Here is a 12547-nt window from a genome sequence, read left to right as displayed (position 1 = left end):
TTGCAGAACCCCTGAAAGGGTCACTCTCAGGAACCTCCTAAGGGTTCTATAGACCACAATTTGAGAACCACTGGGTGTTCGCGCAGAAAGAAATCACAGTTCTCTTTCCCTTCTGAGTTATTCACGCTTGAGGCTTATTTATGATTATAGATTTGATCACTGAAGTGCCAAGGGAAAGAAATGTCAAAGCGTCGAACACATCCAAGAGGTAAATTCTACCGCGTGTACAGCTCAAAAGCTCAAGTTGGAAGAAATCGCTCTCAGAGGGTAAAAAATACGGATTCAGAGGCTTAGCTTAGGCTTGTCGTTGCCAGTGGCAACGATCCTCAGGGGGAAAGGAGCGCCGCCATCGATTAGTAATGTCTTCCGTCCGCGGGCGGGAGGAATGGCTGAAAAAGGAAGGCCTCCCCGGACTTCTATTCTTCTATTCGGGGTGTTTTCGCTTGCTAGGCAGCTCGCTCGTTCTGTGATCAATTGAGAGTGGCTTCCGAGAAGCCAGTGTTGATGTCCGGGAGGGAGGGAAGATGGCGGCGGCGGGTGGCCTGGTCGGGAAGGGGCGCGACATCAGCCTAGCGGCCCTGCAGCGCCACGACCCCTATATCAACCGCATCGTGGACGTGGCCAGCCAGGTGGCTCTGTACACTTTCGGCCATCGGGCCAACGAGTGGGTGCGTGCTGACGCGACGGGGCCGTGCAGACCCGGGCTGGGTGGGATTGGGGGGTCGTCAGATCCCGGGCGCGAGGTCCTGGTGAGGGGGAGGAGACGCTGCGCCTGTGGATGGCGGCGGATCGGGGACCTGAGAGCAAAGTTGTGGAAAACAGGAGCCCTGGGCCCGAGGGATTGGGGGAAGGGCTGGCCGATATGTGAAACCACCTGAAGTTGGGGAAAAGACGGAGATATCTGAGGTATCCCAAGTTGGGAGACCAGATCGATCGGGTACGGGACCCTGAGAGCTGAAGGAAATAAAGGATCTGGTTCCTTGAGGCCAGAAGACTGATGGACTCCCAGAAAATAAAGCAGAATTTTGTTAAGTAAAAGTGACTAGAGGAGGCAGGGACAGGGGACGAATAAAAGTGGAGCGTTCTGGTTCTGGAATGTCAGTCTTAGATGGGGCAAAGAGAAATCAAACCTTGATAGAGGGGAGAAATCTGAAGTTGTAAACTCAGGTAATACACTAAGCGCAAGCGTCAGGAAATAAAAGACGATGGGGTGGGTTCAACAGTTAGAAGGAAGCTAGCGTTCTTGGGAAGATTATTACACCAGAGTCCACCAAGACCAAGATAAGTTTGATATTTGAGTACATTTGGGAGCCAAATTATTTTTATGTTCTGAAAGCAGAGCCCCAAGAAATATTAATAGAATGAAATATAATTTCCTCAGAATTAGGAGGGGAGCATAAGACACTCAAGGTGTCCTGTTGCAGGAATTGCTGCATTTGTTTTTGTAACCTACCCACTTGAATGCAGAGAGATGTATTTTTTTCCTTCTTTCCTCACAGCGATTTATGTCCCAGATAATATCCAGCCATCCATTATAGAACCACCTACCAATTACTTTCAGTAAATTACAAAACAGTATAAAGAACTGAGCCTGGATGAATGGATCTCAGATGAATTTTTTTAATATCAGTATTCTCCAAGTCATTAACAAACACCAAAATTTAAGGAAGGAAAGTACCCATATTGAACAAATCTGTACTTTTTAATACCCATAAACATTGGTTTATATGGCCTACTTTTCTCAATATAGATCTTTTAGTAGCCTGTAATAAAACTTATTTTTAAAAAAATTAAAATAATTAGCACAAAAATAAAAAGACAAGTCCTAAAATGCGAGAGGAAGAGAATAGATTTGCCCAAAGTTCTTAACTAAAGAAATTTACTGAAATAGGTTAAAGAATTTGGCTCTGCTTTCTTAGTAGCTAAACCAAAAAGGAAATCATGGAGAGTTCTTTAATATTCATTGTTCCGTGATATGTAGTATACCACTTGATCAGGAGAGAGGTTGTTTCTCCCTAGCTTTCAGAGGAATTTGTCTCCTGGGTCTTTATGTAAAAGACACTGAGCAACATAGTGGACAATCTCCTCAATGGCAATTAAAAAATACAAAGATAGTCTACATATAGCTATTATACTGCTCTACAGAAAATGCCAAAAGTACGATGTCATAGTTCTGTAAAGGAAATTCTGTAGTAGAGAGTTAAGGATCAGGGATACATAGTTCTGTAACCCAATTTGACACTAGAATAGAGTGGAGAATGTTGAGAAATTGTTACACCATAAAGAAGAGACTTCCTCTTGATTAATATTTGTTTCCTATAAGCTTTTGACAGGATCCATGTGATAGTTACCTGTTAAAATAGCTGGGGAGGTTTATTAGACACCCAGTGAAGTCCATCTACTAAAGCCTCATCAAAAGGCAGAAGTGTCACAATGCATTATTTATAGGACTCATGTTTTCCTGCTTCCTGACTTGTTGCTTTCAGACAGGGCATAATTCATTCAGCAAAAGGTCATTCTTTCAACAAAGTATTAACCTTCAAGGCTGTGATAGCCAGAAAAAGAGAGACCTAGTTCAGCTGCAGAACAGGTACTGGGAGCAAACAAAAATTGTCACCACTGTCTCCATATGCCACCAACTCGAGGTCTCTGGATGGAGCCTTTTCAACATAAGATTACTAAAAATATAAAGAACATTTCTTGAGAATGGAGGAGAAAGTATTTGTAGAAAGGCAGGTAAATGTAAGAAGAGGAATTCACATTACACTGAAAATAGATGAAGAATGACTTTACACCTTTAGAGGAGGAGGACTTAGGAATGAAGGGTAGACAGAATGAGCTGCTTTACAGAAGGATTAAGAAAGGTTACGTCATGAATAGAATAGGAATTTTATCCCTATTGCCAGGAAGGACTCCAAAACGAAATAAAACTATGTTCAATTAAAGAATATGACCCTCGTATTATTTTGACGAGAGCCCTGGTGGTGCAGTGGTTAAGTGCTCTACAGCCAACCAAAAGGTTGGCTGCTCAAACCCACCAGCCGCTGTGCAGGAGAAAAGACCTGGTAATCTACTCCTGTGAAGATTACAGCCTAGGAAACCCTTTAGGGCAGTTCTGTTCCGTCCTATAGGGTCGCTATGAGTCGGAATCGACTCCACAGCAGCAAATTTTATTATTTCATCTCTCAGTCTTTAGAGCAGGGGTTTTCAACCAGAGTTGCCCCTGAGGGGACATTTGGCAATGTCTGGAGACGGTGGTTGTCACAGTTTGGGGGGTGGGTGTTATACTGGCATCTAGAGGATAGAAGCCAGGGGTGGTACCAAATATCCTACAGTGCCCAGGACAGGCCTCACAACAAAGATTTATCTGGCCCAAAATGTCAGTAGTACTCACCTTTAGAGACTCTCCTCAGAGTAACTAGTGTCCTGTTTCTGGCTAATGGTTTTCTAACTTACCTGTGTATTAAGATCACTCAGTGTTTTTAAATATGCAAGCCACCAAATCAAAATCTCTGGCTAGGTGGCTCAGGCATTTGATATTTGTTAAAAAAAAAAAAGCTTCACGGGTGACTCAGATGCTACCATTGAGAGAGACAGATTTAGAAGGACAAATTGAGGCCCATTTTTTTCATTATTTTAACTTAAAATAATCAGTAGATTGCTTCGCGTTGTCTCAAAAGTGTCAAATAGTGCGTTCAGTCCCAATAATTTACAAAACGGCATAATTTTATATTCCATTTTATTATTTTGAATTTTGAACTGCTTATTTTTTTAGGACTTGTTAGATTTTATAATGGAGTATGGTAGGAAATCATACTTTAAGAAATTAAGCTAAAGTATATATCTCAGGACTGTAAACAAATAATGTAACATTAACCAAACTAACTGACCCATGGAGTTTCCAGGGAGCACCTGCTGGATTCAAACTGCCAGCCTTTTGGTTAGCAGCTATAGTTCTTAACCACTATGCCACCAGAGTTTCCCTAACATTAGAAGGATCTAATAAAATCTTGTTTTAAATATTCCTTATACCCCAACCCTGGGTTTTGCACAAAAAGAAAAAAATATCTGGTTGCCCTAGGATAACTGTAGTGGGACTAGGAAAATGGATGGATTTCAGCTGTCTCAGCTGTAAGGGAACAGCAATTTACATTTCTAAAGCCCCCTTTATCTAGGTGTCATAGAACCGTGAAATATGGTGGTGTTTTTGTTTTTGTTTTCCATCAAAAGGCCTGAGTGGTATAGACTGGTTATCTCTTTTCAGTGGAGAAACTGAGACATAGAGTAATAAGCTAATTAGCCCAGTATGCTCTGGGGAGAATCTCACTCCAAGTCCCCTATTGTAATCACTGAAGCACAATTTCTTTTTGTGAACAAACGCACATTTATTGTGTGTAATGCTAGAGAAACATCTCAATTATAAGAATTGCTTGTTATGAGCAAGAGAATAATTCCAGAAGCATATGTTTTACATTTTATGATTCTAGATTTTTCAATATTAAAATACATTAATCTTCTATTATTCATCAAGGAAAAAAAGAAACAAGCCAGAAAGTATTAGCTTTATGTGTGCTGGTACATACACACATCCGGCTTGGGCAGCTGTAAGATGAAGCAGTCTAAAGGCAAATGCTGGAACAGAGGGAAGTGTTTGGCTTGGTAGCAGGTGATCCTGACCACACACCTAGGGGCTTCAAAGTCCTAGATTCATCACCTGTATTTTGGCTTCAGTTATCCATTAATATAATGGATGATACCAAATATTTCACTTTTACAAATATGTTCTAAAAGGCATTGTGGCCGAATAAATGCTTGCCATCTGTACCAGTAAAACTTTAGGAATGCCTACAAATTCTTAGCTTGTTTGGGTGGCATTTTTTGGACTGCAGTGGCCATTTTCTTAATGATTAATAAATACCGTGGTGGTTTGTGTTTAAAACAATTCTCAGTGCTTAAAGTGCACCTAGGATATAGATTTTTCAACAGGAACGAATTAAATTTTTTTTTTTTTAGCATAAAAGGATAAGAAATAATCTTTTTTTTTTTCATTTTGACTTGGGGTATTTTTCAAAGCAGTGGCAAATAAGGATACTTTTCACAGTGCACAGGAATGATTTATACAAATGTCATAGTGAATACAGTTTAAGGATGAAGAAACTGTTTAAGAAACCCTTACTTTACCTGTGCTTATGTATTCAACAAATACTGGCTAAAATTGTTTTAACTGTTATGAATTGTCTTTTTCTAGTAGCATATTCTGTAATAATTAACATCTTGAGAGTAAACATCTTGTTAATAAGTAATGATGTTTTCCAAAGTCATTTATTCTTAAAAAACAATGTTTGATGACAGTTTGGTATAGTTTGGGCCGTATCAGATTTTATTTTCATGACTCCTAATATAGATCCATGGGCAGAGAATATGTTATTGAACTAAGGCAGTGGTTCTCAAACTAGCATGTATGGGAATCTCTGGAGGGTTTAATAAAACACAAATTGCTGGGCGCTACCCCCTCAGTCCAGTAGGTCTGGGGTACCAGTACCAGTTGCTGTGCAGTTGATTCTGACTGATGGTGACCTCATGCGTGTCAGAGTAGAACTGTATTCCATAGGATTTTCAATAGCTGATTTTTTGGCAGTTGATTGCCAGGCCTTTCTTCTGAGGTGCCTTTGAGTAAACTTGAACCTCCAACCTTTTGGTTAGCAGTTGAGCTTATTAACCGGTTGCACCACCAAGGGACTCCAGGTCTGGGATAGAGCCAGATAATTTGCATTTCCAGAAAGTTTCCATGTGCTGCTGATGCTGCTGATCTGTGAACTACACTTTGAGGACCACTGAAAACTGCTCAGAGTACTTGAGCATGTGAAAAGATTATGCTTTCAATTGTTAGTGTGCCTTTAAAAAATTATTTAAATATTACTTCTTTTTACTTAATATATTTTTTACCGAAATTACAAAGTACTTAAATGTTTAATGATTATGGTAATGAAATTAATGATAAAATATTGGGGATTTAAGTAGTATGCTGAAATGAAACTGTGTAAATAAGAAAAGTAATTTTAAATTCTGAATTATAATAGTCTAATTAATATTTGGAGTCCCTGGGTAGTGCAAATGGTTAACACACTCACTTGCTAACCCGAAGATTGTAGGTTCAAGTCCACCCAGAGGCACCTTGAAAGAAAGGCCTGGCAATCTACTTCCAAAAAATCAGCCGTTGAAAACCCTATGGAGCACAGTTCTACTCTGACACACATGCGGTCTCCATAAGTCAGAACTGACTTGACAGCAACTGGTTAATTACTAGTTAGTCAAACAAATGGGTACTTAGATGTTTTTAGTATACATTGTATTGATGAACATTTTCATCAGGGCCTCGGTTCTTGCCTTTGGAGATATAGAGAAGAAACCTAGCCAAATGAACTAACTGAACCATCATTTTTCACTTTCCCACCTCCCTCAGGCAAATTTCTCAAGTCCTAGCTTGGTAATACTTCTGTCTAACTTTATTTCAAAGATCTTAGATCAAAACTTGACTCGAAATATTCCACACCAAGTAGGTGATTTATTCATCAGATTCACAACTTTACAGCATCATTGCCTTCTTCCATCTAATAATCAACCAGAGTTATTGGCAGATCATCTGCTCTCCTAGGTGACAGGATATGGCAGGAGAAAAATGAACCCAGAAAATAAAGAGAAAGATAATGAAATGCAGACACAAGTGATTTCTGCAGCTTGCGATATACCCAATTCAGAGGGTGGAGGAAAAGGCAGCACACTTATTATAATCTCTTCTTTTTAATGAAATCCATGGAGCACGTTCAGTTATTTTCTTATTGTTTCAGTCAGAGGTGTGTTGCCATCCCTGTATTTGGTAAAGAGAGATAATGATGGTTTATTTTGTAAATGACAAAAGGAGAACAGCCGCTTCCTGCTGCTTAATCAGCAGTGCCACAATTATGGAAGAGAAACTGCTTTCTCGTTTTCCTAAAAATAATCCCTCATGTTGCATATATTTGGCCCACTGCAGCTTCTGTTTGAATCTGAATATAATTCCTATTTGTTCTATAAGAAATTTATGTTCTCCAACTTCTGTGAATCTTTACTGTTAATGAAGAGAATATACATATTTTGTTGTGTATTTTATTTTTTAGGAGAAGACTGATGTGGAAGGAACCCTATTTGTTTATACAAGGTAAGAATATTTTACTTTTATAAAACAACTAACAACCTTTGAATTAATATTTTAGCTTAGTTGTGTCACTGTTCTTCAAGTGTGGTTTTATTTCAAAGAGAAGTAAAAGAACTGAATCTTAGTTTGATGTTATTAGTTGCCATAAGGAAGAAAATACTGAGTAATGTCACCTGGTATATTCTGGTGACTGCTACTTTCAATATAATTTAAACCTCAGCATAGATGAACTTAAATCTTTGACTGTATCATGTTTAAAATGGTACTAAATATTTATCTTTTGGTGATTCAAATGAAAGGTAGAAAGGTCTTGAATATAATTCGTTGACAAAGAGCTAGAGGTACACTTTTGAGAATATTAGATTATTTAATCAGTATTTGGAAACAGGTTTTATTGGTTACCCTACCCCTTGGCTTTTTAAAGAAGTGTGATTCAGAATCGAAGACGTTTTTGAGTCCTCCATCATCCAGTTAATAGACTATGTTTTAGTATAGATTTAATAAATTCATGTTTTTAGTAATTTCTTTTTATCAGATATTGTTAACATCATGAGCACACAAAGACATATAGTATGTGTATTATCTTAATAGCTAAACTTTTTATTCACATAAATAGTCACATAAAATGTCATAGCTAAAGTCTATCATCTTGAGTGCAGGTGCAAAGATGAAATACAAAGGCCTAGTACATACCCTTGGAGCCCTGGTGGTGCAGTGGTTAAGACCTTGGCTGCTAACCAAAAGGTCAGCAGTTCTAATCCACCATCTGCTCCTTGGAAGCCCTGTGGGGCAGTTCTACTCTGTCCTGTAGGTTCACTATGAGTTGGAATCAACTTAATGGCAATGGTTTGTTTTTTGTTTTTTTGTTTTTGTTTTTTTTTTAGTACATACCCTTATGGGGCTATCAATTTCATTGGGGAAACAGGAAATACACGTGTATAAATATATATGTACGTATCTAAATATATATATCTGTATATATCTATATATATCTAAATGTATCTATCTATGTATATATCTAAATATATATATATGTATATATATGGAGCCCTAGTGACACAGTGGTTAAGCACTTGGCTGCTAACTGAAAAGGTCGGTGGTTTGAACCTACCAGCTGCTCGGTGGGAGAAAGACGTGACAGTCTGCTTCCATAAAGATTTACAGCCTTCCAGACTCTATGGGGAAGTTCAACTCTGTCCTGTAGGGTTGTTATGAGTCAGAATCAATGACGATAGGTTATATATATATATATTTATATATATATATATATGTTTTCTTATATATACATTTACATTTAAGATAAATCACTATACAAGACAGACTGTCATAAATGCCAGTTGATAGGTTATAAGCAATGCTGTGATTATGAAAGTCTTTATAGAAATAATGGGTCTTCATATGGGCCTCGGGAATAAGAGAGAACTTAACTTGCATAGAGGAGAGGGAAGGGCAGTCTCACTAGAAAGAATGGTGTAAGCAGAAGCATAGAACCTAGTATGTTAAAGGGACAGTAAGGACTATGACTCTTTGGTACGAAGGGTTTATATTGGTTAGAAGTTGGCAGTGAAGGTAAAGAGATTTTGCTGGGTTTGAAATGGCAGATATGGATTCTGAATTTTATTCCCTTAGCAGTAGGAAGTCATCAAAGATTTATGAGCAGGGGAGTGATAGAGTTATGACAGAATGTATGGGGAACATCAGAGTATTAACATTATGAGGATGCATTGGTTCTAGAATAAATCAGAGTTAGGGAGGACATTGAGAAGATTATTGCAGTGGAGTAGATATGAGATGATGAGAGTATGGACTAGAATGTTAGAAGCTGAAGTGGAAAGGAACAGATTTATTGAAAGACTACATGTATAGAGGGAATGGTGAAATTAAAAAATAACATTGAAGATTTTGGACAAGGAAGACTAGGGGAATAACAAAATTACCAGCAGAATAGAAAGATAGGAAGTTGAGAATCTGGTTTGAGGATAAGTATTAATTTTATTTTGAAGTGATGGCAGGGCCTTCAAATGGAGATGTCCAGCCACTCAGGATCGAGTTGGAGCTGGAGATATAGAAGTTTGTAGTCATCTGTATTAATAGTTGAAACTACGAGAGAAAAAGTTCTGTGAAGGAGAGAGTATAAACAGGAAACTGTCAAGGGCTAAAGGTTGGGTTTAGGGGCCAGCAAGGATACAGACAATCCAAGAAGCTGGACTGTATCCAGAAGAATGAGGTATCGGGATTGGAGGAAGACTCATTAACAGCCTGCATTATGCAGATGACACAACCTTGTTTACTGAAAGTGAAGAGGACTTGAAGCACTTACTGATGAAGATCAAAGACTATAGCCTTCAGTATGGATTACACCTTAACATAAAGAGAACAAAAATTCTCACAACTGGACCAATGAGCAACATCATGATAAACGGAGAAAAGAGCGAAGTTGTCAAGGATTTCATTTTACTTGGATCCACAATCAACACCCATGGAAGCAGCAGTCAAGAAATCAAACGACCTATTGCATTGGGCAGATTTGCTGCAAAAGACCTCTTTAAAGTGTTAAAAAGCAAACATGTCACCTTGAAGACTAAGGTGTGTCTGACCCAAGCCATGGTATTTTCAATTGCCTCATATGCATTCGAAAGCTGGACGGTGACTAAGGAATACTGAAGAAGAATTGATGCCTTTGAATTATGGTATTGGCAAAGAGTATTGAATATACCGTGGACTGCTAGAAGAATGAACAAATCTGTCTTTGAAGAAGTACAGCCAGAATGCTCCTTAGAAGTGAGGATGACGACACTTTGTCTTTCGTACTTTGGACATGTTGTCAAGAGGGACCAGTGCCTGGAAAAGGACTTCATTCTTGGTAAAGTAGAGGGTCAGCAAAAGAGAGGAAGACCCTCAACGAGATGGATTGACACAGTGGCTGCAACAGTGGGCTCAACCATAGCAACAATTGTGAGGATGGAGCAGGACCAGGCAGTGTTTTGTTCTGTTGTACATAGGGTCTCTATGAGCTGGAACTGACTTTAAGGAATCTAACAACAACAAAGGATACAGAGAAGATCCAGCCAAAAGGATAAAAGCAGAACTAGAACAGTATAAAGAGGCAGGAAGGATGGCAGTATATATGTGTAAGTGCGGGGGGAGGTTAGCAGTGAGAACGAAGGTCTGTTCAAGTGGAGGCTGCAGTGGGAGTGGAATGAAAGGAATGGATTGGCAAGGCCATCAGAATAGGTAACCAGGAGGTCAGTTTATTCACCAGTAGTTTCAGAAAAACAGTGGGAGTGCCTAAGAATAATTGGATATATTAGTCTACATTATGTTCCAAAACATTCCAAATGCACCAGAGCATGCCATCAAGTGAGTTTATTCAGTATAGACTACTCTTGAGAATTTTGACGTCTAAAAAGAAAGCCAAACACACAGTATGTATTCTCATTAATTTCTCACAACAGTAAGTATTATTATTCTTTTAAGAAGTAAAAGAAAAGATGTATTCATATGCATTAATGATTTATTTTAGGGATTTTTAGTGGGTTTTTTTTTTTGAGCATGAAAGAGTAACAAATTATGCAAGTATTTTCTCTTTTGTACCCAAACCAAATGTAGATTTATATTTTCAAGTACTTCTTAATATACTCCAACCCCCTAGTGGGGCTGTCAGTTAAACAAACCATTAAATTGAGAAACAAATCCTTCCCTGTCTCTTAATATCTTCCCCTATTCTGACTTCTCAAGAATGGGAGCCCCCCTCACCAAAAACAAAACCCAGACACACCGGATTCTAATATATTGAGATCCTTGCTCAGTAGAGAATGGTCAAAAGCTCATAAAAATCTAAAGGAAGTTTTTGGTACAGGTAATGGAGCTAGCCAGTAATGTATTTTGACCACTCTCACAGAAGTTGCTTTAGATCAGTCGACACCTTTATACCCTGCGCCTGTTTTATAAATTATGAGATGCTATAGTCCCTGGGTGGTGCAAATGTGTAACACACTCAGCTGCTAACTGAAAGTTTGGAGGTTCGAGTCCACCCAGAGGCAGCTCAGAAGAAGGGTTTCAATCAGCCACTGCAAGCCCTATGGAGGGCAGTTCTGCTCTGACACACGTGGGGTCACCATGAGTTGCAGTCGATTCGATGGCAACTGGTATAGTACCCATACGATTAAAGAGGCGAGATCCTGTTGTGATAATGAAATACTTGGCAAATCAAATTCTGATTCTTGTTTAAAAACACCTAATTCCATTTTAAAAATTATTTCTGTACTTTGTTTCCTCTCATGTCTTCCTTCCTGTATTAGGGTTCATAGAGACACCCACTGGTGATTTCTGAACTTGACACTTATAGGGGACCCTGTCTATCAGAGCTCTTCAGAAGTAAATTTTCATTCTTCCTTGCATTTAAGTTGAAATGATTATCATGATTATTTCTGGTATTGATTATATGTCTGCCACCACTACCTCATGGTAAAATAAGCTAGGCAAGGATTGCCTTCCATCAATTTTAAAATTGGAGGTTTCAAAAGACAATCTTGTAAGTGGTCATGTGGTAGTAATTCAAGAATCTATATTTTACTTCTTTATCAGCATCAAACAGAGGTAAAATAAAACAAAGATATAAACGCCTTTTCTTCTTGTTGCTCGTGATACTATTCCTGTGGGTTTGGTAACCCTAGTTTAAAGGAAGTAACCGAGTTCTGCTTGTTTCAGTTTCAGTGTGTGAGCACGTGGTGTTTCACCTGTCACCAGAAGTTTCATAGTTGAATGACTATATAAAATTTGGTTTCTTTCTGCCTGATAGAGAGTAGGCATTGAAGGTTCATTGAATGAAATGAAAAATAAAAGTTACTAAGTGCCACATTTTTATGTAGAAAAGCTTTTATACTAGTTTATGCATGGAGCTGTTTGCTTTATACTGAAGGGAATAGAATATCTGGTCTTTGCATTAAGGTACGTAGACTTTTAGTTATACCGTAGCTCCTCCTCACAACTGGATTGACCAGAGTTGCATCATTTGTCTAAGAGATTTGCAGCTTGCAATTTCGTATCAACACTAAAATTTTCTCTGAACATTTTCTTCATATAATTGTGATGTACACTCTATATTAACAACCAAGATTCTTTAAAAGTGTCTGTCAGTAATTTAAAAAGAAGGTAGGTACCTTTTCTGCCTTAACGAATTTCCAGCCTAGGTAGGGAAGCAAGATATATATATACCAAAACCCATTGCTGTGGAGTCGATTCCAACTCGTAGTGGCCCTATAGGACAGAGTAGAACTGCCCCATAGGGTTTCCAAGGAGTGGCTGGTGGATTCAAACTGCCAACCTTTTGGTTAGCAGCCAAGCTTTAAC

The 12547-nt window shown here is 38.6% G+C and overlaps 1 protein-coding gene across 2 annotated transcripts in view; it reads left to right on the top strand.

Annotated features, from left to right (window-relative positions):
- Positions 1–433: 433 nt before the first annotated feature.
- DCP1B (decapping mRNA 1B) overlaps positions 434–12547 on the top strand; it is a 55007-nt gene continuing 42893 nt past the window's right edge. Inside the window, exons 1-2 of one of the 2 annotated variants that reach the window (XM_004381212.3) lie at positions 434–668; positions 7158–7198. In XM_004381212.3, the coding sequence (XP_004381269.1) occupies positions 525–668; positions 7158–7198 (185 nt within the window). In that variant the 5' untranslated portion in view covers positions 434–524. The remainder of the gene's footprint in view (positions 669–7157; positions 7199–12547) is intronic. The other variant, XM_023735709.1, reaches the window with a different exon arrangement.

This window comes from Trichechus manatus, unplaced genomic scaffold, assembly GCF_000243295.1.
Source record: "Trichechus manatus latirostris isolate Lorelei unplaced genomic scaffold, TriManLat1.0 scaffold00081, whole genome shotgun sequence".
Taxonomy (NCBI): domain Eukaryota; kingdom Metazoa; phylum Chordata; class Mammalia; order Sirenia; family Trichechidae; genus Trichechus; species Trichechus manatus.
This window is presented reverse-complemented; position numbering and strand designations above follow the sequence as displayed.